The sequence below is a fragment of the Leopardus geoffroyi genome, chromosome B3 (genome assembly GCF_018350155.1).
Source record: "Leopardus geoffroyi isolate Oge1 chromosome B3, O.geoffroyi_Oge1_pat1.0, whole genome shotgun sequence".
In the NCBI taxonomy this organism is placed as follows: domain Eukaryota; kingdom Metazoa; phylum Chordata; class Mammalia; order Carnivora; family Felidae; genus Leopardus; species Leopardus geoffroyi.
The window spans coordinates 6828359-6854924 of NC_059337.1; the positions used below are offsets into that span (position 1 = coordinate 6828359).

The 26566-nt window shown below is 52.6% G+C and overlaps 2 protein-coding genes across 5 annotated transcripts in view; one reads left to right on the forward strand and one right to left on the reverse strand.

Annotated features, from left to right (window-relative positions):
* ACAN (aggrecan) overlaps positions 1-25369 on the reverse strand; it is a 68769-nt gene extending 43400 nt beyond the window's left edge. For all 4 annotated transcript variants that reach the window (XM_045448688.1, XM_045448687.1, XM_045448686.1 and 1 more), the window contains exon 1: positions 25272-25369. The gene's annotated coding sequence lies outside the window, so the exon portion shown is untranslated. The remainder of the gene's footprint in view (positions 1-25271) is intronic.
* LOC123582296 overlaps positions 1-26566 on the forward strand; it is a 159734-nt gene that overhangs the window by 1623 nt on the left and 131545 nt on the right. Inside the window, exons 2-4 of the mRNA XM_045448506.1 lie at positions 1030-1187; positions 2908-3033; positions 25111-25633. Coding sequence (XP_045304462.1) covers positions 1030-1187; positions 2908-3033; positions 25111-25633 — 807 coding nt within the window. The remainder of the gene's footprint in view (positions 1-1029; positions 1188-2907; positions 3034-25110; positions 25634-26566) is intronic.

The window sequence follows — 26566 nt, forward strand, 5'->3', positions numbered from 1 at the left end:
TGCCAGACGGTCAACAGGGAGGCCTTTCTCCATGGGAAGCAAAGCCAGGTGGAGGCTAGGGGGAATGTGTGGCCGGGGCAGAGCAAGGGGACAGGGGCGTCAGAAAGGAAGGGGAAAGAGGAATTTGGGGGAGCAGGAAGTGGGTGCTGGATGAAGGCCGGGGTGCAAGGGGTTCCGTGTGTGGTTGGGTTGGTCATCCAGGAGCTGGCTTCCTCGGGAGAGAAGTGCTAGGAGACCCGACGGGGGAAAGCAAGCTTAGCGGGGCTTTTAAACTGAGCTGAGGGTGCGGGTGCATGTGCGTGTAGATAGGGAAACCCTCCGCCTCCTCGTCAGCTAGCCTCTGTCACGTGGTCGGGTGCCAACCTGGCCGTGGCCTTAGCCTTTACTCCACCCGATTAAGACACTGGGTGGGCAGCTTACCCGCTTGCCTTGAATCTCTGTTCCCGCACCGTGCAGTGGAGACCCCTGGACCTGAGGCACACCCCGCTCCCCTCCCAGGCCAGAGGTATCCAGTCCTGGTCCTGGCGTGGCCACCTCCTACTTTAATAACACAGGACCCACCCCCATGGCTGTTTCGAGACTGAGAGAGATAATGTGACTGTCAGGTTCCCTTTTGAGGGTGGGGGCCGTGTCTCCAGCTCGGAACTCAGTAGGCATCCGTCGGCACCACTGCCCCCACGTCCCTGGTGGCAGGACGGGGTGAGCCTCTCCAGATGTGTGGGCTGGAAGAGCACCCAGCGGCTGGGGCTTCACAGCCGTGACCTCCCTGCCAGGGATCCTGTCCACGTGCATCTGAGGCACGTGGTCTGCAGTCTCTAACTGAATAGGAGGTGCCCATTCACAAGGTGGCTCATGCCATGGCTGGGCAGCTGGGATGGTGTTCAACATCTTCCAAGCTGGGGTCTGAATGACCCACCCCCATTATACTTTCGACCCACGAGCTCTACTCTCAGGGACCGCAATAAAAATGTCCACTCCTCTTGCAAGGGACTCATGCCAGATCTTCAGGGGTCCTGTCTTCTCCTACAGAGCTGCCCAGTTCCTTCAACTCTTCCTCATGTACCTTCCAGCTCTCACCCTTCTTCCTGGAGCCACAGACGTTAGTGCATGTCAAGTTCAACTCCTTCATTTTACAGGTGAAGAAACGGAGGTCCAAAGAAGTTAAGGGATTTGCTCAAGGCCACATAGTAAGTTGAAGATGGGACCAGGACCAGAACTAGGGGCGTGGTCATCATCATCCCATGTTGTAAGCTCTACAAGGCAGTGGCCACATCTGTCTTGTGCCTCCCTGTCTCCCCAGCCCCCGGCAGAGCACCCAGCCCAGAGAGAGGTCAATCAGAAAATATCTGCTGAATGAATGAATGAATAAATGGAGGCCTAAGCACCCTAGGCCTCTGAAGGAGGAGAAGGGGGTGCTGGAGGCTAAGCATCTATGAGGGGCATGGCTTTTGGGGGTAGACCACTCCCATTTTGCATTCAGCACATCTCAGCTAGAGAGATACATACTGCTCGCCTGTGATGTACATGGCTGTGTTGATTCATGCCAGCGTCCCAATAATGGCATGTGACTTTGGGAAGGTCACAGCCCATGTGCAGCCCAGGGGTGTGACAAATAGGGTCTTCCCTTCCCAGGGCCCCAGGGAGAACTACTGGGATGCCACAGCCAGCCTGCACTGGCTGGCCAGAGACAATTTTGGATGTCTCTTCCCAACTCCGTTTTCAACGACATCACATTGGTAGCCAGAAATTGGTCACGATGGGAACATTTCTGGCACGGAAATGAGGGAACACTACAAACAGGGACTTCTGTCTTGCTCTCCCTTTTTGGGAGTGGGCTTATCAGCACACTACTGGAAGTAACTAATACTAAATAAAGAACAAGGCTGGTTCTCCTCTCACAACTGGGCTACAGCCAGGTTAGCACTTTCTTTTTTCTCCTGTAGATGCTAGCTTTGCCTCATCATGCAGATCATGACCTCCTTAAGGATGAAAGACAAGTTTTAAGTTAAAAAAAAAAAAAAGAATTCCCTCCGTGTTAACTCACACAGCGCTGGGAACAACAAAAATGATTTTCAATACTACTTATTGATGAACCAGCGGACATTGGAATTTGGTAGACTGATTGACCAGTAAGATTTGTCAGTAACTAAGCAGCTCTATGTCCGTGACTTAAGTCCTGAGGAAAGGATTGAAAAGGACCAAGGTCACCCCTTCCTCCAGCCACTGGCCTCCGTCATATCACTTATCTGCAGGCTAATCTCACAACCATGTCTCTTGTTGTTCATGGACAAGCCCCTTCCTACATCTGTGCATAACGGTATTGACATACGCACTTAACACTGGGATTTCAAACCCAGCATAGAGAAAGGGGCAGGAGTCCCACACCAAGGACACATCTAGCCGGAGTGACCCCGAATACACCTCCTAATTTTCCATATACTCTAACCAGACATGGTGGGAAGGTATGGAAAGGGGGAGCCAGGAAGCCGATTACAGTCCTAGCTCTGTCCTAACTCACGGGGGAACCCATGGAAGCCCTCAGTTTTCCCATCTGTAAACTGGAATCACAACGCAAGCTTCACCCCCATGAGAATTGTGAAGGTATTTTTTGTGCATGTGAATATTCTTTTTGTATTTCCTCCTCTTTCTCCTCTCTCCCTCTTCCTCCCATTCCTCAGTCTCTCTCTCCCCGTGTCTTTTTCCATATCTTTGATTTCCTTTTTCCGATTTTGTTATTTGCTCTGCTGTCACTGACGCATCTTAAATTCTTGACAACCATTCATGCAGGGTCGAGCCTGGGGGGCGGAGTGAGCTCCCAAGTGAGAGCCCTAACCCACTCTTGGACCATCCATCAGCAGGGAGGAGTCCTGCAGGTGTCCCCAGTCCTGGCTCTCCCTGTGCCCCCAGAAACCCCAGGAGGACTGGTTCCTGCAGCCCAACATGGCGGCTCCTCCCCAAAGCCTGTCCGGGAAGATGCTGGAGGAAGAAGGATGGCCGCTACACAAATGCACTTCTGCTTTTGCAGAACTGCAGGTGGGCCTTGCTAACTTCCTTCCAGGAATTTTCAGGTGGGTTTTTAAAAAGCTCTAATCAGAGGGCGCCTGGGTGGCTCAGTTGGTTGGGTGACTGGCTTTGGCTCAGGTCATGATCTCACGGTTTGCGAGTTCAAGCCCCGCATCGGGCTGTATGCGGACAGCTCAGAGCCTGGAGCCTTGCTTCAGATTCCGTGTCTCTCTACTCGAGCTCTGTCTCTATGTCTCTCAATAATAAATAAACGTTAAAAAAAGTTCAATTTTTTTTTTTTTTTTAGTTTTCTAAAGTTTTTTTTTTAATATTTATTTATTATTGAGAGACAGAGAGACAGAAAATAAGCAGGGGAGGGGCAGAGAGAGAGGGAGACACAGAAGCCGAAACAGGCTCCAGGCTCTGAGAGTCAGCATAGAGCCCGACATGGGGCTCAAACTCACAAACTGCAAGATCATGACCTGAGCCAAAGTCGGACGCTTAACTGACTGAGCCACCCAGGTGCCCCGACATTAAAAATTGGTTTAATAAAAATTCAAAAGTAAAAAGCTCTAACCGAGCCATTCCTGATTAAACGGGTCTTGTCTCAGCCAGTGTACCTGCAAAAACATGAATATCACTTGGTGTAGCTGGATTCCCATCAGCCAACTCAGGAGGAAAGCCAGTAGAGCCCTCCCTTGAGCTGGGTCTTCCGGGACTTTCTTACCGTCCCACTCTGCCATGGAGGACCCTGGCCTCTGGCAGCTGGAAGAGCTGGCCAACTCCTTGCTGCTTCCTGTGCTGCTGATCCCACAGGGGCAGGGACAGGGGAGCTAAGGGAAGGAAGCCCTTTCTGAACGTCAGCTTCAGAAATTAGCCCAAGGAGCTGTTTCTGCCAATGCCGATCGGTGGCCAACCTCACCGTCCTGACCAGGGGCCTAGCAGGATGCTGGTTCCACAATAAAAACAAATCTGCCCTCACTTTGCTGAAGGCATACGTGGTCTTGTAGGTGAAGGTCCTGCCTGTGGAGGGGGGGTGGTGAGCACAAATGGAACAGAAAGGAGGAGACCCCGGTCAGGGCACGGAGCACATGTAAGACTTTAGAAGACATCGGTTTCTTTCCTCTCTGGCCTGTCTTCATCTCCTTCACCCACTGATAAATGTCCTTGGTAGTAATCACTGTTTGGCTTGGATCTGTCGTGACAAGAGATACGCTGTTCCTTATCTGCTCTCTGGGGTCTGCTTTGAACACAGGCTCTTTGCAATATCCTTAAATGGCCTCTTCTCACATTTCTCAAATATGGGAAACCTATGGGATGGTATGGGAGAAGGTGGATACCTTAAGAATGCAACCTGAATTCACACCTTGACCTATAACTTGCTATTTGGGTGAACTTGGGCAAGCGTCTTGGCATCTCTGGCCAGAAAGTCTCTGGGTGAGGCCTCTGGAAATGGCTAACTTCCAGTCAGGCGGAGAGGCAGCGAATGACGTTCTAAACTTCCTCTTGTTCCTTCCAAATCACAAAACAGAAGTTTCTATGTCCCCCAGGGAGTCAGATCCTCTTGTGTGAGGTGGCAGGAATGGGGAGGGAGGGAGCCTGTATCACGTTGGAAGCATAGGTCAGGAGGGATGGCTAAGGCAAAGGGAAGCTTGGCCTATGTACGTCCTGGCAAAGCAGGATGAATGTCGTTGGAGTGAAAGCCAGCCCTCCGCCACGGCCTACAAGGCGTTACACGATCTGCCTCTGCTCCTGCTCGTGCCACATCTCAGAGTTCTATTTCCAGCCATATTCTAGCCGTTCCTTTTTTTTTTTTTTTCCCCTAAGTTTTATTGATTTAAGTAATCTCTACACCCCATGTGGGGCTCGAACTCATGACCCTGAGAGCAAGAGTTACAAGCTCTTCTGACTGAGCCAGCCAGGCGCCCCTCTAGCTGTTCCTTAAACACAAAGACTTGTTTCCTTGTAAGGGCTTTTGTAACTGCCCTTCCTTCTTTCTGGCACACGCTTGTGGATCTTTCCCTACCTGGCCACTTTTCAGCATTCCAGGCTCAGTCCCAAGGTCCCTTCCCTGAGCGCCCTGTTCTCTCACCACCACCCAGAGCCTCCCTGACGTTGTTTATCGATATTATTATTATTGGAAATTAATGTCCTTTCTTGCTTATTCCCTGTTTCCCCTACTGGAATATACACTCCGTGAGGGCAGGGACTTTTGTCTGGTTTGCTCACTGCTACATTTCCAGTGCCTAGAATAATGCCTGGCACGGTAGTAGGTAAACAAGAAATAGTCACTGAATAAATGAACGGATGGCTGTTAATGAATGGGCAATGCCCCTTCCGGATTAAGGTTGGGAGTGGAAGGCGTGGAAAGCTTAAGACTGATCGTAACTGTTGAATGTCACCTGATTGTAGAGCATTCCCGCCTCCTCAGTCCTGGAGACTGCCAAAAGCCCTAGGAGAAAGGGCAGCTGTGAGCAGGGGCTGTCAGGGGAGTCTGGAGCATTCCCGTAGCCCGTGGCAACATCCATACATGGCCCATGGAAACATCTGTTCATGCTCCTCTCCTGCTAGGAGGGGACCAAGAGTGGGGCAGGATGGCCAGGCAGGGAGTGGTGAGCGACTCCAGAGACAGCATCCAGGAACAAAACAGAACACGACAAAGGCTGTACTTCCAAGGCGCTGGGAGGGAGGCTGAGTCCAGGAGCTGAGAAGAAAGGCTGGCCGTGGGTGGTGCTTCCTAAGGGTTGGGTGCCTGTGGCCACCCCGGCCCTGAAGCATATGCCTGGACAAGGGTGGGGGCACTTGAAGGCAGAATTCAGCTCAACACCACCAACCTTTCCCCGTTATGCCCCCCTCTCCCCACTCTCCATTGCAAATTCCCAGGAAAACCAGTTTAAAGTGGAGGGGTACATGGCATGCTTATTGGTTCCTCTTCACTCACCCAGGGACATTTAGTTTTGCCCTGTTCTCTCTGTGGAAAAAAACCTAGGGTTTGGTCCCCGCCCCTTCCTGTTCTCAGCCTCCCCTTCCAGCCGGGCACTTAGAGGTTTTCTCTGCATTAATTTCAGACATTGTGTAAATATCGAACCTGGGATTTTGGAAAGGAGTGTCCTTCAGCCCAAACTTTCCATCAAGCACAAGCACCCTTTTTGGGGCAGGGATCCTGGGCCAAGAGCTGACTTCCCTCCGCGTGGTGCTGACCGCCAACCTGGCAGAACAGAGAGCTCCTTCCTGATGGGGTTTGGGAAAGGGGCTAGGGGACCCAGTGTGACTCCTCAGTGGCCTCCCTGGCTGAGAATGGAGCCCAGGTTTCAAAAATGATCTTCGGTAGAGGTTTCTGGAAGCTGAGAGTCCTGTTGGAAATGTCTGCTTGTCAGAAAGGGCCATCAGGTGTTTGGGGTTAGAGTCGAGTCCCTGGGCAGGCAGAGGGCCAGATGCCTGGCAAGTGGCAGGCAGGAAACGGGGAGCAGCTGACCCAACCCCTTAAACTTGTGGGGCAGATGATCAGGTTCTATGAGTTTCGTTCCTAGGGTCTAGTCAAGGGTAAGAAGGAAAATGGATTCCTGGAGTCAAACCTCATTCTTTTGATTCTACTTTGCATGCCTCGGTTCCAGGACTGGGAAAGACTCCTGGAGAACAGCCATTAACTCCTTTTGGGTCATGCTCCTCTTTGAGAGACAATGGGAGCTGTGGACCCAGCTTTCAGGAGGGGACCTTTAAGTTTTCTTGGGGGCCTTAGGGCACACTGGATAGTCTATGCTAACAATGTGACCTATGCGTCTTGGGTCATACGGTATCAACTTGACCTCTGGAGGTGCTGGAGACGAAGGTCAACCATTTGGGCAGTCAGCCATGTGACCACTCCCCCCCCCCTCCCCCCCTCTCAAAACTCCAGACACCGAGGCTCGGTGAGCTTCCCTGGTTGGTAGTGCTCCGTGTTGTGTCACCCTGTGTGCTGTCCACAAGACTCCCCTGGGTGAACACAGCTGGTCACCCTGGGATGCTTTCCTACGGGCCTCTTTGCTTTGCTCATTGATCTGTATTCTTCTGCTAGAAAACACCAAAACCATGAGTAGAACAGCTCTGCTGACTTCTGAGCATCCTTCTAAAGAACTTACTGAATGAGAACGTGGTCTTGGAGACCTCCTGGAACTGCTCCTTCAGGCTAGCCCGTCCTGCCCAGCATGGTTCAGGGTTGGCTGATGGAACAGTGGACAAGACACCTTCAGCCCATGGCCATCCGTCACCCACACTGCTGTCCCTTCTTGGGGCATGTGCTCTGAAGAGCTGAGGATTCTTTTTTAGCTCTCCTGTGGAAGGTATAATTGCCTCTCATCTGGAAAAGCTCCAAGCATTTCTTGCCTTACGTCCCTCCCTCCTTTCCTCTGTCAAACTCCCACCACAGGGAAACCTCTGTAGTAGGTGCTGAGGGGGATCTAAGGATGGACCCGTGTGAATCCATGAGAGATAAGATGGATGGTGTGGGACGGGAGATACGACGTATGAATAAGCCTTACAATGACAGGAAGGGCTGCTCTCAATGAGAAAGTTCCAGAGCTAAGAAAATGCAGAAATCACTCCTGTTTGGAGGGCCTGGAGGGGCTTTGAAGAAGAGGTGACATTTGAGCTGAGCCTTGACAGACAAGACCCTATGGTAGAGGGAAAGGGCATTCTAGGAGGCAGAAAGGCATGAACAAAGGCATGCAGAAAGGACTAGATCCAAGTGGTGTAGGATCGAATAAAGTCAGAAACAAGGCTGGGCCAGATTCTGAAGAACCTTCGTAATTAGGCTAGTGAACCTGGCTTCGTTTTGTAGGTGATGGGGAGGCTCTCGGGGGTTCAGGAAAGACCCGATCTGAGGTGCGTCAGAAGGAAACTGAAGCTTCTGCTCCAGCTGTTGGCTGGCTACGCCTCTGTGAAGTCTCCCTGGTGCCCCATCATGACCAAGTTCACCCTCCCCCGTGGGAGCAGGATCACACACGGCTTGCAGCATTTGTCCGCCTCTGTGAGGACACCGCACCCACCAGGGCGCGGACCAGGCTCATTCTTCCTTGGGTCTCCCTCATGCCTGAGCGCCCACCACCACCATTTCCCCTAAATATTGCCACGTACTGAAAGTTGACCCCAAGCCAGCATGATGCCCAACAGCAGTCTGAACAAACGCATCATCTCCTTCAACGCTCACGATTGGCCTGGGAGGGCACACTGCTGCTAGCGTCATTTTAGAATGGAGGGGACAGAGGCTCAGAGCAAGTCAATAACTTATCTCAAATCCCATAGCCAGGGAGTGGCAGGGGGCCAGGACTCAAGCCCAAGCGGGTCTAACTCCTCACCAGGGCTCTGCTTCCCACACAGATGCTGGCGACGGGGGCAGGTGTCGAGGAAGGAGCCTGTCAGTTTATTCTCATCATCCGAACGAAGCCTTTGACGACCTACGGAACCAGCCTGAAAGCATGGATTCCATCAGCGGACATTTGCCGCGTGCCTGCTGCAAGAGTCCTCCCACGGGTCGGGTTAAGCCTCAGAGTTTGACTCAGGGCACCTTGGGGCTGCAGAGTAAGGCTGAAAACCCCAAACAGCTTGCTCTCTGAGTCCCTCACAGACCCCCTCTGACTCTCAATTTGTTCCAGAATAGCTGGCGACGAGCTGTGAAGCAACCGACATAGGATGTGACACCTGGCCTTCTTTCCTCCCCTTCCAGCCGTCCCTAGTCCTCGGCCAGCCTTTTCTGGCTGTGTGACTCTGCCCTGCAAGGCTGTCAGGATTACAGTGCCTAATAGCCTCCCGACAGGATGCCAGCGCAGCCGCCTTCCAGAAAACGCCTTCTAGGGACTCACTCTGTCTGCTGCCTCCCGGCTCCTCCCGCCAGTGTTCCTTCAGCCACGTGGGCCTCACAAGAAAGCCACCTTTCCTTTTGTGTTGTTGTTGCTGCTGTTTTAAATTCTTTTAAAGGGAATTGTGGTGAAATACGCAAGCCACAAGATTCACCATCTTAACTATTCTGCGCGTATATTACGGTGCTGTGACGTGAGGTACATTCACATTGTCACATTATTGTGCAACCCTCACCACCATCTGCCAAACCGAAACTCTGTCCCCATTGGACAGTAACTCCTGTTTCCCCCTCCCCCAGTCCCCGGCAACCACCGTTCTACTTTCTGTCCCTATGAATTTGATGACTGTCTGTCCTTTTGACGAGGAAAATCAATATTTCTATCTAACCCACTATCTAGAGATTTCATGCGCTAGTCCAATTGGATAGATTCCATTTTTTTTTTTTTTTAATTTTTTTTTTTTTCAACGTTTATTTATTTTTGGGACAGAGAGAGACAGAGCATGAACGGGGGAGGGGCAGAGAGAGAGGGAGACACAGAATCGGAAACAGGCTCCAGGCTCTGAGCCATCAGCCCAGAGCCCGACGCGGGGCTCGAACTCACAGACCGCGAGATCGTGACCTGGCTGAAGTCGGACGCTTAACCGACTGCGCCACCCAGGCGCCCCCCATTTTTTTTTTTTTTCCTGGAGTGTTTTATATATTCAAGGAGAACTTCGTGCACTCAGGGCCCTGCCGGGTACCACACTGCCTTCAGCATTCTAGGGGGGCCTGCTTTGTCACGGGGGTGGGCTCCAAAGCCACACGAGGCGGAAACCAGGTATGATCAATATTTCCCTTGAAAATTTCTTCAGAGGGCGCCATGTTGGGGCCCCCCTCGCACTCCTTCTAAATGAATCAAATACAATTGTCTTTTTCCATTTCTGGGCTGGGTTATTTTATTTATTTATTTATTTATTTTTTAATGTTTTTGAGAGAGAGAGAGAGAGAGAGAGAGAGACAGAGTACGAGCAGAGAGAGAGGGAGACACAGAATCCGAAACAGGCTCCAGGCTCTGAGCTGTCAGCACAGAGCCCGATGTGGGGCTCGAACTCACAAACGCTGAGATCATGACCTGAGCCGAAGTTGGACACTTGACTGACCGAGCCGCCCAGGCGCCCCTGTTTTTTAATTTTTTTAAAGTGGGCTTCATGCTGGGTGTGAAACCCAACTCAGGGCTTGAACTCACAACTCTGAGCTCAAGACCTGAGCTGAGATCAAGAGTCCGATGCTTGCTTAACCGACTGAGCCACCCAGGTGCCCCTGGGCTGGGTTATTTCTTTATCTGAGCAGCAGATGAATTAATTGGCTTGTGAGAAGGGCTATCTTATATGAGCAATACTTATTAAAACTAGAAACATGCTTGGCTCTTCAAGAGGCCCATACCATGAGAGGCACAAGGGAAGTGAGACCTTCTCTGGGAGAAGCAAATTTGAGTCTCTTGTCTCCGGCTTGCAGGGTACAGATGACCCTGCAGACTTCTGCAGACTTCATCATGTTCCGAGCTGTCGGCACAGAGCCCAACGCGGGGCTCGAACTCACAGATCTCGAGATCATGACCTGAGCCGAAGTCGGATATTTAACCGACTGAGCCACCCAGGCACCTGCAGACTTCCTTATGGAAGCGTGCTCTCTCTCAGTAACTATCACTGCACGGTAGCTGAGCCTCACACCCATCTTAGCTTGGTAGAGCAGCAGTGCCCTACCTTCCCTGCTGGAAGGAGGGTGGAAAAATCCACCCACAGCTGCACAGACAGCCGTCGTGCTGGGACAAGGCCTGGGGCTCTCTGCTTCATACTTAGTTTTCATTGCAGACATGGCTTTCTCCCACCGGGACCGTGGGCTCTCCTCGAGGGCAGGGCAGACTTCCTCCGCCTTGTGTATTCCCCACTGTGTCCCATAGAGAGCCTGGCACATAGAATGTTCTAATTATGGAAAACCGCTTACTGACTTGCAAACGCGCTCACACGAAAAAGCAAACTGCAAAATGTTATGCAGAACACAACTCCATTCCCTTTTAGTGTGTGTCTATTCACGGGGCGGGGAAGACCCAAAAGATATACATAGATTTAACTCTGGTTATCTTTGGGTGTTAGGTTTATGGTAGATTTTTATTTTTTCCATTTTTGCGTGTTTATATTTCCTAAACTTTGTATGATGCCCTTTACTGTTTTTCAAAGGAAAAGTGTTTCCAAAAATAAAATGAAATTTTATATCCTTTAAAAAAAAAAAAATCTGCATTCAGGACAACCACAGGAGAAAATAAATTCCAGCCCTGGCAGGCCATTAGAACTGGAGCTTGTGTGTCAAAGCCAATAAACTCCCCAGTGACCAAGGTGATAGCCAGCAGGGGGTGGGGGTGGGGAGGGAGCGGGGGTGGGGGTTGGAGGAGAGGAGAAAGTTCTCTATGTATTAAAACTCTGGGGAATGTACTGAGAGACAGTATTTTCTCCTGTTACAGTTAGGTGTTCAACAGACTCTGGGTCCAAGGTCTCTCCAGCTCATGACTCTCTCCCAAAGGTGGTCCTGTCTGTGAGCCAACGAATGCCCATGACGTTCATAGGCATGGCACGCCAGAATGAGCAGAGCTTTATTGGACGTACACCGTGATGGATGGGCCCCAGACTAGGCGACAAGCCCCTTTGCTTCTCTTTGCCTGGGTCCAATCTGAGAAATTCACCTTCTCCCTAGGCATGAAATAGCTGGAAACCATGAACTTTGGAATCAGACAGTCACGAGTTCGAATCCTGGCCCTATCACTTATCAGTCGTGCCTCGGTTTCACCATTTACAAAATGGGGATAATCAGACCTACTTCATAGAGATTCCTGCTGCTCCAGGTTATGTGACAACATTTAAATCCTTTCTACTCAACATGCCCAGTCTCTGGTTACGTAAAAGCACTGATGAATCAGAGGACGTGTCATTTATTTAATTTGATAGAACTTCCCGTACATCTCAGAAATGAAGCCAAGTACAAAATACAGTAGCATGTCAATGAGGGTGTTATGGGTTGAACCAAGTTCCCCACCCCCCAAAAGGGATGTGGAAGCCTTAAGCCCCAGTCTGTGAATGTGACCTTATCTGGAAATAGGGTCTATGCAGACGTAGTCATGTTAAGGTGAGGTCATTAGGATGGGTCCTGAATCCAGTACGACTGGCGTCCTCAGAAGAAGGGGAAACGGTGAGTGACGACCCAGGCCCGCATGGAGAGCGCCATGTGACCACGGAGGCAGAGGCCAGAGTGAGACAAGGCGGGCCCAGGAATGCCAAAAACTGGCCGGGCTGTTACCTGAAGCTGGGAAGAGGCAAGGAAGGAGCCTCTTCTACATGTTTAAGAGGGAGCATGGCCCCGAAGAGACCTTGACTTTGGGCTTCTGGCTAGACGTGAGACAATACATTTCTGTCATTTTAAGCCACCGGTTTGTGGTTCTTTGTGGTGCTTTGTTATGGCAGCCCAGGAAACTAATACAATAGGTAACTTTTTTACTACTGCTACTACTACTCCTGAAAACACTTCTGAAAAAGGAGATTGCCAAACCTTACTTGGAAGTCAACCTCAGGATGATTTCGATTTCTTTCGAAAATTGTTACTCATGTCTGACCTAAATCTTTCCTGCCTTTTTTTCTTAATGCTTATTTATTTTTGAGAGACAGAGAGAGAAAACACATGAGCGGGGAAGGGGCAGAGAGAGAGAGAGTGGGGGAGAGAGAGAATCCCAAGCAGGCTCCACGCTGTTAGCTCAGAGCCCGACTCCAGGCTTGAACTTGTGAACTGTGAGATCACAACCCGAACTGAAACCGAGAGTCAGACACTTAACCGACTGAGCCGCCCAGGAGCCCCTCTCCTGCCTTTCTTTTCTCTGTGCCACTCAGGCGTCATGCCTTGGAATTGGTCTTTTTTTTATACATATATTTTATTTTTAAGTAATCTCTACACCCCATGTGGGACTCAGACTCACAACCCTGAGATCAAGAGTGACAGGCTCTACCAACTGAGCCAGCCAGGAGCCCTGGGATTGCTCTTTTCTTTTTTTCTTCTTTTTTTTAAATATTTATTTATTTTGAGAGAAAGAGTGAGCACGAGCAGGGGGAGGAGCAGAGAGAGAGGGAGAGAACCCCAAGCAGGTTCTGCAAGTGTAGACCAGGATTATTATTTTTTTTTAGTTTTTATTTATTTATTTGGAGAGCCAGAGAGAGAGAGAGAGAGAGAGAGAGCATGAGCAGGGGAGGGGCAGAGAGAGGGAGAGAGAGAGAATCCCAAGCAGGTTCCACACACTGACAGCACGAAGCCCAATGCAGGGCTTGAACCCATGAACTGTGAAATCATGACCTGAGCAGAAATCAAGAGTCAAACGCGTAACCAACTGAGCCATTCAGGTGCCTCACCAGGATTGTTCTTGATGGATTTTTCTAGATCTTTCTCAACTGCCCTTTGAACCCAATATTTTTTTTTAACTTTTTAAAAAAATGCTTATTTATTTATTTTGAGAGAGAGAGAGAGAGAGAGAGAGAGAGAGAGACAATGTGAGCAGGGGAAGGACAGAGAGAGAAGGAGATGGAATCTCAAGCAGGCTCCACATTGTCAGCACAGAGCTTGACTGTAAGGCTCGATCCCACAAACCGTGAGATCATGACCTGAGCTGAAATCAAGAGTCAGACGCTTAACCTACTGAGTGACCCAGGAGCCCCCTTTAAACTCAATCTTTGTGACTTTCTTGGTTTGGCTCCTTGACCCTCACGTCATCATCAGACCCTTCCATTTCCCTTTCTGTTCTCACTGATTGACAATGTGGCTCTCTGTATTCTAGGGAGCCAGGAGAGGGGAGAAACCTATCCCAGATCCTGGTCTGGATTTATTAACAAAAACCCAGGAGTGAAGGTTTCTTTGAGTTTTCTGGCCCATCAAGACTCAGAGCCTCTTTTCTCCTAGTGTCCACATAGGACCAAGAAAGGCTGACGTCTCAACAGAGGCACAACTGAGGCTGTTCAACTGTCTTAACATGCTCAGAACCACCGAAGGTTCTCCCAGGACAGTTAGACTTCCTAGCTCCCCCAGTTCCAGGAGGAAAAGACAGGGCCTGGAGCAGGAGATCAGAGGGGCCAGAAGCGGCTCCTGGTCCTAGTATACCAGCCCCTCCCTCCCTCCTGAAAGCTGCCTGCCTCCTGAAAGCTGGTGGCAGTTAGAACACCTGAAAAGGAATCTCTTGCTTTGTAGGTGTGGTGCAGTCCCAAGGGGCAGCAGAAGGAATGGGTACGATCAGGGCTGTTGTGCAAAGCTGCAAGGGGCTGTGCGCTGCCCCACTTCCGGGGGGCATCCTACACATGGAACGTAATGGAACAATACCCCCTGGAATGGTGTGGTGGGGGCCCCTCGGTACAACAGGGCTTGCTGCAGCTACCGGGGCTGGGGCAGGGGGTAGGTTAGGGGACCTGCCCCGTTACCCAGCTAGCTTCAGGGTGGCAAAAGCATAAGCCTCTTCTTGTATTCCCCACATCCCTCTGTGTTCCAAGTTTGCATGGCTGCCTTAAGAGCCTAAGTGGTCAGGGGCGCCTAGGTGGCTCAGTAGGTTTGGCATCTGACTTCAGCTCGGGTCATGATCTCGCCGTTCGTGAGTTCGAGCCCCGTGTCGGACTCTGTGCTGACAGCTCAGAGCCTGGAGCCTCCTTTGGATTCTGTGTCTCCCTCTCTCTCTGCCCTCCCCTACTCATGCTCTCTCTCTCTCTCAAAAATAAATAAACGTTAAAAAAAAAAAAAGAGCCTAAGTGGTCAGGAAAGGAGCTGAGGAACTTCAGGTTGGGCAAAAAGAGGCAGTCACATGACCACCCAACCCACGTTCTCAGATACCAGGAATGACCCAGGGATATTCATGATTAACATCAGTTACTGCTTTGAGGACACTTGCTCTGGGCCAGGTACCTCGGTTAACCTCTGTTATTTTATCTTCCCAACAAACTCAAGAGGTAAGAGACCGTATACCTGATTTACAGATATGGAAACTGAGACCAGTCAAATCTGGCAAGCTCCCACCACTGGTGAATTGGCCAAACTGGACCTTGAGCTCATCTGCCTGACTTCCACTCCTACAAGACAATAGCCTGATGGATTCTTCTGGGAGTGCAAGTGCTACAATCAGGAAGGGGGCTGGGAATAAAACGTAGGCGACTATGTGCTGCACCCTCCATCGCAAAAGAAAGACAAGACAGGGCTGGAGGGAGATATGGAGGCCCACGGTGGGGGAGTCTGAGAGGACAGGCGCATAGGACAGCGGGGGGAGAGACGCCATTCAGCGTTCAGTGCGGATGGGGAAGGCTGAGAAAGGTTGCCCACTGAGATCTTCAGGGTCATGAAGACTCTGAACTCTGCCAGGCCAGGGAACCGTGTCTCCGTCCTATCCCTGGTGTCTGGCCTGCCTCCTCCATGTCATAGGGAGCGCTGGGACACCGCAGCTTGGAAATGAAATGACAGAAGGCCCATGGCCCATGTTGGGTAGCCCAGTGAAGGAACCTAAAAATATAAATTCATTCCTAAAAGCAGCTGCCCCCCCCCCTTGATGTTCGAGTTATCATGAACTACTAAGGGAGGCTGGGGGCAGGGGGGAGGCGGGCATATGGAACGTGGCTTCTTCTCTCCTTAGCTGGATCCCATTGGTGGCCGTTCTGAGCCACGGCCAGGGGGAGATGGGGCTGCTGAGGTGGCCGGGATAGGTGGGGGCTGCTTTGGACAGAGCACTGGGAGTTAGGAAGTTGGGACCTAGTTCTAGCTCTGACACTATCCAGTGCCATATGCCCCTAGGCAGGACATATTAATTTAATTTTAATTCGAGAATAGTTACATACAGCGTTTAGTTAGTTTCAGGTGCACAATATAGTGATTCGACACTTCCATACATCACCCGGTGCTCATCAAGACAAGTTCCCTCCTTAATCCCCATCGCGGATTTTCCCCATCCCCCACCTACCCTCTGGTGACCAGCAGTGTGTTCTCTGTAGTTAAGAGCCTGTTTCTTGGTTTGCCTCTCTTTTTCCCCTTGCTTGTTTTGTTTCTTAAATTCCACCTATGAGTGAGATCATATGGTATTTGTCTTTCTCTGATGGGCTTATTTCACTCAGCATTCTACCCGACATCCTCCTTTTCAGATGTCCGTTCTCTTATCTCTGACAAGAGTAGAAAGCCCCATAACAGTGGCTTCCAAAAGGCATAAAATCAGGGTCACTCTGATCAAATCTGACATGGGGACCCCTACAATCCCTGCCACCTCTCTATTCACCCCTGTGGCCCCTATGGGGTGTCACAGATACCCCATCACCACTCTAGACTCTCTGGAGCACAGTTTGAAAAGTACTGAAGTCATTTGTCTGGCCAGCACACTTGTACTGAGCACCTACTGTGTGCTAAGCATTTTCTGGAGTCTCACAGCAAGATGATCCGGTCAGATCATCTGCATGATGCCCCATGCAGCTTTTGGTTGGGTGGGGCTGGGGGGGGGGCAGACAACCTCCAAGAAAACCAACCAACCAGGACCTTGTAGACGGTGGTAAGCTGCAAAGACAGTGCAACTCAGGGCTGCTGGGACACGGGGTGTGTTCATCTTCTTTCAACTGGGTGGTCAAGAAAGGCCTCACGGACGAGGTCATATTTGGACCCGAATGACCAAGATGAGTCAACCTTGCAAAGCCAAGTGGGAAGAGCTTCAGGTGGGAGAGGCTAGGAGGTGAAAGGCCCTAAGGCGGGAATTAAGTGGGATCTGCTGGAGGGTGGTGGGTGAGGGGAAGGTGAATCAGGATGCTGAGGGGGAAAGGGAGACAAGTGCCTGAGGGCCTCCGGGCCAAGGAAGGGGACTGGGCTTTATTCCAAGTGTGGAAGGTCTTCCGAGAGCCTCTGCAATCCCCAGAGGGCTGAGGAGGGATGTGCAAATCGCCTGATTGATTGCTGCAAGCATCTACGGGTCGGTCACTCCACACCACACTTGCAGTAACTAAGGAGGGGGCTGGACTAGTCACAATTTTCCAGCCACTGAATGTTGCTGGAGCCTTCCCTGGCATAGGTGAATCTCACTGACCCCTGTGGGTAAGCCCCTGGGGCTCCTGGGCCACTGAGATGGCAGCTGGAGAAGAGCAGATGGGAGTGGGGGGGGGGGCAGGTGGGCAGGGGAAGAAGTAGGAGGTGAGGTCTAAGCCAGTGCTAGGTCTTTTCTTGGCTAATAAAGCTGCTTCCACCCCCAACCTAGCCCCACAGCACTCTTCTCCATCAGGACTGGGTGTGGAGACGCTTTATGCAGTCAGGTCCCCCCACACCAGGGAGACCCACTCTGCTAAAACATTAGCAAAGCAAGAAAAGCAGAAGTCACTGTGGGTTGGAAGGGAGAGTCCCAGAACGAGGCTGCTTCAAGGGGAATCAATGGCCCAGAGAAGGTGAAGCAGCCCCCTGATGAACTGTGTGGGGCTGGGGTGGGGGTGACACTCATGGCTGTAGCGATGAGGACAGGAGACAGAGACAAGCATGCAGACACAGCTTTTCCTTGCTCAGCTCCAGGGGCCAGGAGTTCACTCCACAGGGGACGGAAAGTCCATTATACTGGCGCCCCCTGGAGGCTCACAGCGAGAACGTGTCCGCAGGCAGGACTCTCCCATCCCCAAGGAGACCACACTGGGTGCTCCACCTCCCTCCCTGGTTTTTCAATCCGGAAAACAATGGAACTAAAATGGCCAACCTTTAAAGAGAAGGTGGCAGGTATGAGGTGGAAAAAGGAGAGGGCAGGCACCGCCTTGCTCTGGGGGTGGAGACGGCTTGCTGGGTCAGTGATGGGTGTTGTGTTAGAGATTTAAGTTTTTTAGTCCTCCCCATCTCTGTCTGCCCCTGGGGCCCTGGTGCAGCTGCCTCATTCCTGCTGCAGGATCAGCCCTGGCTGATTGCTTAAATCAGCATCTCTGTAGACCCTCAGTGTGCTCTAGGCAAGTAGAGCTCCCTGGCCAAATTCGGTGTAAGAAACTCTGGGAGATTTCCAATATCCACCAGCATACTGAGAATTCCTGCAGAGAAAGGGTGCAATTTGTTCTGTTTGACACTCAGGGATGAGACCCTTTTCCCAAGAAATGAGCATTGACCATCTCTGCAGGAAATGTTGTGGGTTCCACCGTGGGAACCCTGGCCTAGCTTCATCCTCCTCTAGGGACAAATGTACTTCAATCCAGGGTCAAGGACAACTACGTGAAGGAAGCAGGGCCCCTGTCTCAGGCAGGAGGGAGGAGAGAGAGAAGCAGGCTTTGACCTTCTCATTTCCCTAAAGGACACACTGGGGGCAAACGCTGTAGTTCAGCCTGCAGGGGGGCGGGGGGAGGGCAGGTGACCCCCCCCCCCCCCAGAGGCAGGGCTACAAGGAGATGGCTTAGAACCAAATGCACCCAGAGGAACTGCTTTGGGCTTTACACGAAGGGTTCAGAAACTGGACTGCATTGGAATCACCCGGCGTGATTTTGCAAAGCACAGATTCCTCTCCTCCCCTCTCCTCCCCTCCCAAGCAGAATCTCATTTTTTCCAAAGCTCCTCAAATGCCTCCGATTTTAGGGACAGAGGCTACTTTTGATGATGGCACCCAGCTTCCCTTTGTCAGTCCCTTGGAAAGCTGACAAACATCCACTACATTCCTGAGTCATCCTAAAGTCCAGGTGCTCTCCTGAGCCACCTGGAGCACCTGATGGAGGAGGGGAGTAGGGAGGGGAAGGTCAGGCCAAGGTCCAGGTTTGGCTGGGGAAAACCCCCTGGATGTGATCAAGAGCGGAGGCTGGGATCAGGAAGTCCAGGTGTTCTAAGGGAGCTGGGAGGCTGGGCTTCTCCTCGCCCTGGACGTTTCTCCTATAGGAGCTTTCTTCCCCAGAGCAGCCCTGGAACCAGCAAGGGCTCCGGAAGTGCCGAGTCAGAAGGTGGCCCAAGGGTAGACAATGGGTGGCCCCAGGATGAAGTGTGTCCATAGTTGGGTTCTGGTGGGCACAGTGCTTCTGTGATCAGGTGCCTCCTTTTAGTTTGAATGTGACATGGAAGCAGGAGCCTCAGCAGCCCTGATGGGAGCCGTGGCTCTGCTGAGAGCAGCCCGAACTCCCTCTTTAGGACTCAGGTTCCTCATCTGCATAATGAAGGACATGGGTGATTTATTTAGGTGTCCCCTGGGTCCCTTTCTGATCTAATGCTTCAGGACTTAAAAACAGAGGCTCAGGGAAGCTTGGCAATTCCCACATCCACTCCTTTGGTTAGTGACTTTCAGTTAGGCCTTGATATATTGTAAGCTCCACTCCACGTGGTGGAGCAAAGGCCCTGTCGCACAGATGGGAAAATGGATGTGCCTGCACTGAGGTAAGTCTCCGGGTTCCTGATGCTGATTTGGATCAGCTTCTTTTCAGTAGCTTGGGCTTCCTCTGTTCTGATGTCTCCCCGTTACCCCCACTCCCAGTGGGGTTCCATCCTGGTGGCTGGCACAACTCCATTGCTGTAACTGAAGTACCCTCTAGAGGGCGCTGCTGCCGGTGCTGTAATCTGAGCCTGGTACCCACTGGGAACTACATAGGTCCTGGCTTCTTCAGGCTTGCTTGGGATGCAGGAGAGGCAAAAAAAAAAAAAAAAAAAAAAGAAAAAAAAAAGAAAAATGCTTCTCTCAAGCATTGCAAGGAATTTATAGTGCGAGGGTCCGCTCATTCATTCATTCAACCAGGTTGCCTGTGTGTGCCAGGCACTGGATTAGGAACAGTGCACACCAGATAGAAAAGATTCCTGCTGGGGCTCCTGGGTGGCTCAGTCGGTTGAGCGTCCGACTTTGGCTCAGGTCATGATCTCACAGTTCATGAGTTTGAGCCCCGCATCGGGCTCTGTGCTGACAGCTCAGAGCCTGGAGCCTGCTTCAGATTCTATGTCTCCCTCTCTCTCTCTCTGTCCCTCTTCCACTCACTCTCTCAAAAATAAATAAAGACATTAAAAAAATTAAGAAAAAAAAAGAAAGAAAATATTCCTGCTTAGGCTTCATAGATCCCCCCCCCCCCCCCGCCCCCCAACAAGGCACCTTCCTAGAAGTAATTTCTCCCTGGATCTTGCCCTGAGAAAGCAGGCCTTAGTGTCTCCATTTTCCAGATTAGAAAACTGAGGCTCAGGGAGGCAAAGCAATTTGCCCACATCATGCAGCCAGTCAGTGCCCGGTTCAAGCGGCTTCAAGTCCAACGCTTCTCCCACTGCCCACACTGTAGGATGCACACATTGGCCTTCTCATTGGAGCAAGCCCCTCCCCCTGATTCTCACCCCTTGCTGGGAGCTGTGTGTGCAGAGGGGCAGGGAGGTGCTGCACACACAGCAGCCCCCCCCGCCCCCCACCAACCAGAAGGCATTACTGTGGCAACCGTGCCCCAAACAGCAACCTTGTTTGGCCTCGTGATCCCATGTCCACACCTGCTGATGCTGTAATTTTCCACAGTGGGACCTTGAAAAGCCTCAAAGATGATAACAGCAGTTGCTGGTTTATTGTAAGTCTACTTTGTGCCATGTCCTTTATTCGCTTTATCTTGAACTCTCTCAATCATCAGACAAGCCTCATTTCCCAGATGTGGAAACTGAGGCTCAGAGAGAACAAGTGACTTGACCAAGGGCACACAGCTGGGATTTCAACCTACATCTGGGCTACCAAGGTCCACGTTCTTTCTACTTTACCATTGTGGCCTGGCTTTTTTCTTTCTCTTATTGTCTGCTCTTCACTGCCTGCCAAACCCTCCCTTCTTGCCCTCCCACCTCCAGTCTTCCTGCTGTTGCACACAGTTGGGCGTGGTCTGGCCCAATAAGTAAATTAAGGTCAGGAGCAGGACTTCTCAGTCTTGGCACTACTGGCATTTTGGGCTGGAGAATTCCCTACCGGTAGGAGGAAAGCGCTGTCCTGTGCATTTTAAGATATTTAATAACATCCCTGGTCTCTGTCTACTAGATGCCAACACCATCACGCCTCCCCTGGGGTGACGACAAAAAAATATCTCCACACAAGGCCAGATGTTCCCTGGGGAGCAAAACAGCTCCCCAGTTGAGAACCACTGCTTGATAGGAATGCGGGGTCAGGGTCAAGTTGATTATAGCCTGTCTTGCCCATTAGACCATGAGCAGCTGGAGGGCAGGGAGAGTGAATTCTTGACACACCCTTACTGCAACGCCTGTAGCACGTAGCAAATGCCGCTGAAGGCAGAATGAATGAACGGTTTCCATGGACATGGTATGTTTCAGGATGAGGGCCCGATGGCCTACGTTCCCATCCAGATCCTTCTGGCCTGCTCTGGGCCGGCCTGGGTCGTGCACCTTCTCCTATCTGGGCCTCCATCCCCTTCATGATCTCTTCCATGAGGGTCATCACAGGCCCTGAAGGCCCTGGATGTCCGTGGTCTGGGAACTTCCATGTTCCACCTCACAGGCCCAGAGTCATGGGGCTGAGGGGGCGCAGTCTGCCAGGCTGGAGATTACACATCCGCCCAGTCCTGAGTTTCTCCTTCATACCCTTACCCCTCAAGTCAAATCAATCACAGACAGACGAGCAAGGCCTGCACCAAACAGACCTGACGCAGGAGAGGTGGCTCCGTTTTTGGGTGTGTGTCTTAAAAGGAAAAACATGTAACCTCAAAGGTAACCAAATATCCAAATCGTGATGGCCAGCATCGCACACCCCAAATCCACTGATTCATGAGTTTAACAAAAAGCTTCTTTAGGATACACTATAAGGCCATTGAGAGGGAGAAAAGTCGCCTCTCATATGTCCAGGCCAGCCCGCAGGGCCCGCCCTCCTAGTATGTTCGTGCACACACACACACACACACACACACACACACTCAGCTGCTTACAAGGAGGCTCTGAGTTTTTAAAAGTAAACTCCACAGTTTCCGTCCTTGCCCTGGATTCAACTTTTGAAAAAAGGAACCGTTTTCCCGTTTTCCCTACAAATTCCCCCTCTCTCTGGTCCTCCCTCTGCCTCACTCCAGCTCTCCCTCTAACCCCACCCCTGCCCTGCACCCCACCCCCCAGCAGCTCCTCCCCTGCCATGTTGACTCCATCTGCAACCACACCCAGGGGCCCAGACCTCCTCTCAGGACGGGTCTTGGGGGAGGAGAGTAGCCAGGGGAGATGCCACAGCCCCCCTTCACCCAAAAGAATGGGTAGAACGGAGCTTTCTCAAGGAAGGAGGGTAGCAGTGAAGCTCCTGTCCAGGCCCACAGCATGGCCAAGAGGCCGCCTGGTGACAGCAGAGAGGATGACTCCAGTCTCCAGATGTTCCCACAGATAGATCCCCTTTCCCAGGGCAGCCCATTTGGCCCTGTCACCTTTTCTGCTCTGCTTACAAGTAGGTCTGTCTTCCATGCATTGTTTCCTCTCTGATTCTGGGCCCTCTGCCTTGAACCTGACTTTCACTCCTACCCCCAGCTTCCACCCCTTCCTGTCTCCACTCCCAAGATGCTTAACGGTCCAGTCCAGGTGTGAATATACGGGCACCTGCCGGCCGGAGCCACGAGGCCGGCATTTCTCAGAGACAGAAACGTTATCAGGATCAGTGTCTTTCCAACTTTTTTGACCACAACCCGCAGTAAGAAATACATCACATAAACATCAAATTTGTATATACTGTGTGTATATTATACACACATACACACTTAGAGAGGGCTGCGAAATATATAACAGAAATAGAAGCTTCCAGAAACAATACTTATTGGTATTGCATGAGAGGCACTATGAGATTATTCTTTCCTATGTCATTACACCCCCCTAAACTGCCGATGGACACATTCTATGCTACACGTCCCTACAGGAGTAGAGACAGACTGAAAGTGAGACTCCAAGCAGGGGCCCGTGGGCCTCCCCTGGCTCAGCTGAGGCCCTCCCAATGCCCAACAAGAAGGGGCTTGGGAGGGACCAGGTTCTAGAAGGCATCATGAAAAAATTCCACACAAAAAGTTAGGAGACACAGTCTTTTCCGGTTTTAGAATATTCTAAATCAGTAATCTCCTGAGCTTACAGTTTGTGACCCCAAGGGGGCCTAGAAACCGTTAGAGGGGAGGAATTCAGGTTTCTGGTGCCCTGTGATCTGGGCAAGGACCTCTTCAAAGACCATGCAGCCAGTAAGTGGCTGAGTTGGGACGTGAACGCAGGTCTGCCTTGCCCGGCAGGCTTCCACCCTCACAGCTCTCCCCCACCAACTATCTTGGAGCTCTCTCTCTGACTGGGGAGTTGGACAATCTGTTCTGGGCATGTGGGGATGGAGGGTGCCCCACTCAGTATGCAGGGCTGTGTGTGAGAGGGGGCGCAGGGGTGAAATGTGTGCGTGGGTGTGAGAAGGGGCATGGAGTCAGGTGCGGCCCACACCAGACGGCACAGGGTCTCGCCACTCGAGCGCACAGAGACGCCTTGCAAATAACTAAGAATGTTTCTGTCATTTCCCGCTCTGGATTCTTTACTCCTATATTGACCAGAGGGCTTTCAAATAATACAGAAAGAATCCTAACTTAAGTAGGATTTTCACGGACAATTCCAGGAAAAGAAAAATGTCTCCTGAATATTAAAATTAGTAGTCGTAATAATAGTAATACCAAATAGTTACTGAGGACTTGCCCCGTGGCAGGCACCGTGCTAAGTGCTTGTGTCATCACAGCTACCGTTAACTGAGGACCCGCTATGGGCCGGCACTGAGCACAGAGCCTGGCACCTAGGTGGCGCTCACTAGTTACCGGAGAATGAATGAAGAACCAGGTGTTGCACGAGAAGCTGCACAGAAATACATCTAATTTAAACTCAAGCTCGATGTAACCTGAAACATGCCAGCATTTTCTTTGAGAGACATTTTCTTCCTTCTGATAATGCCTTCATCCGAAACTTTTTAAATCGGAGGGCTCTTTTCCTTCGGGGTAGAAACACCCCCCTCCTTCGGGTTTTCTCCCCCGTGGTCTCGGGGGTTTTCTCCCTGATGGCCCTTCCATTCCTGGGCAGTCTCTTCCAGGCTCAGTGACTGACACTGATCTACACCTCATTAAACCACCGTGCCCAGGGGCACAGGCAATCCGATTGCCTCCTCTCCTTTGGCAACCCAGAGGCAAGGAAGGCACAAGAATTAGAACCCAGACTTCGGAACTCTTAAATCAGGACAAGCAACTGACGAGGGCCTCAGAAAACCTGGGTTGGAGGAGTCCTGCCCTTCTGGTAAGTCATGGGTGACCTTTAGAAAGTCATCACATCTTTCTGGGTTCACTTTCTCTCCAATGTGTTTCCAAGGTCCGGGGTTCCCCTAGACTGTCAGATACCCACCCACTTCAGTATCTGGGACCTGAGACACCACACTAACCCGCTCAGCTTTGCATCTTCCTTTATTCCTGGCCACCACCCCCACACAACAGGGACCTATGCACCTATCGGAATGCTGGGACCTGGGCTCCTCAGTGGTGAGACCCTAGAAGAATCCTATCACAACCTTGCTCAGGACTGCAAGGAGTAGAATGATGGGAAAGTTTGGGTTGGGTCCTGTCTCCCAAGGGGAGGCGGACCCCCGCCCCACAGTTTGCTCTGGCCTAGAACACAGGCTCAGTGGACAACTGTCCACCCAACCCCAGGGATAGAAAGTCTCCACCATCACTGGCTTCAGAGGCAGAGGGACCCAGAGACAGCAAAACTGCCCATGGTCATGTGTCCTCATTTCCCCTCTTCTTCCTTGAGAGATGTCCCTCCTTGGTGGCATGTTCAGAGCTCGTCTCCCTTGCTGGCAGCTCAGTGGCCCGGTCCTGGGTTCTGCCAATCCCCCCCCCCCCAGCTCTCCCCCACCCGTCTGGGCACCCTGCGACTCCTGGGGCAGGCCAAGTGGCCAAGCAAGTGGGACCAATGGGTTCGCGCAGCCTCTGCTTGGGCACCTGCTGCGTACCTGACACGCTGCCCCTGCCCGTGTCACTTCGTTTATCCCCCAGCCATCCTGCCAAAGAGCCTCCCCTTTCCCTCTAGGCAGAACAGGCCAAGGCTCAGAAAGATGAAGCAACTTCTCCAGCTCAAAAGTAGCACAGGGCATCTGAACCCCCGACTCGAAAGCTGCTGCTCTGTCAACCGGGGCTCGTTCCGGACCCTACGGCTTGAAAACACACGGGAGTTTGGAGTAAAAGCTCCCTGTCCTCTAGTCCTGAATTTCGGGGGGGGGGGGGCGGCGGCAGACGAGAGCCCCTCCTCACGCGTTCGTTTGTCCGCTTCACGCGGAGTCTGCAACAGCCGGAAAGTTTGCTCAACTGCACCGCGCACGCAACGTTCGGGAGCCCCCGGCGCACGCCTCCTCGGAGGGGAGACCGAGGCAGCGCAGCCCCCCCAGTCGCGGCTCCGCTGCCGGCTCGCCGGGCGCCCCGGAAGGGAAGGAGACAGTTACCTCGAAGAGTTGGACTCCCTTCCGCGAGAACTTCAGTGCCGCGCACCTGGCGAGGCAGCCGGGGGCTCCTGGGGCCGCGAGGCCCGGGTCTCGCTGCGCAGCGGAGGGAGACGCTCTGCGCGCGCGCCGCGCACCCCTCCGCCTGCCGGCGTCCTGTCCGCGGGTCCCTTCAGGCGGTGGCCGCCGCGGCGGCGGCGACTGGGTTGCGGAGTCCCGGCTGGCCGAGGGAAGGGCCACTGCAAGGTGCCCGGAGCCCCTGGCACCCGCGTCAGATGCCGGCCGGCGAGCGCGCGGAGAGAGAGACCTTGAGCGGCGTGGCGCGCGTCCTCAGCTCTGCGAGCCCCCTCTGGAGCGGCGGGGAGGTAGGTGGGCGGGCGGGCGGGCGGGCATGGCGCGCGGTGACACATACATAGGGGCGGGCGGGGGAGGGGAGGGAAACCCCACCCCCGCGGGACCCGAGGGGCGGCCGGCGGGGGAGGGGAGGGCGGAGGCGTCTGGAGCGCGCTGGACCCCGGCTCCGGACCGGCGCGCCGCTGGGGAAGCCGCCCGGGGCGCAGGGCGCGAGAGGAGCCGGCAGCTCCGGGGCCGGCGGGAGGCAGAGGCGCGGGAAGGGCTGCAATGCGGTCGGCGGCTCCGCAGTCAGAGGGGCCCCGGAGGACTGTGCCTGTGCCCGCACCCGCACCCGCGGTGGCCGGACGGGGCGCCCGGGCTCCCGGCGCGGGGTGTGCAGCCGACGCCCGGGGTAGGGGGGTGGGGAGACGCGAGAGGGCAGGGCGCGCCCCCTGCTCCCCGGCCGCGATTTGGAAGGACCCTCGGGAGGAGCCGGCTGAAAGTTTTTGGGGATGGGGTGCGCCGGGATGGCAGGGAGGAGTGGGAGAGAAGGAGGTTAGGCGGCGGCGGGGAGGTGTGCCGGGGACCGGGAGCCTCGGGGCAAAAGGCTGAGGGTCTTCACAATCCCGGAGAGACCGAGGACATCTCCAACGAAGCAGGAGTTCTCCAGGACTTTTGTAGCTCCAGAGACCACCCTCCTTAAGAGTTTTGTTTCCAGGCAAAAGAGTAAAGGAACCAGCGGCGTTTGAACACCTTCTGTGAGCTAGTTGGTTAACATACATTCATATCTCACTTGATTTTCCCCAAACCCCGATGAGGTAAATATTAGGATTCCCTCACCCCCAAAAGATGTGAAAACTGAGGCTCAGAGAGTGATGGAGTTGGTGGGGTCTGAATTCAAATCCACAGTCATGCTCCCTCCCCTACACAAGCTGCTGGTTAGGCACAGAAATTTTGGGGGACCC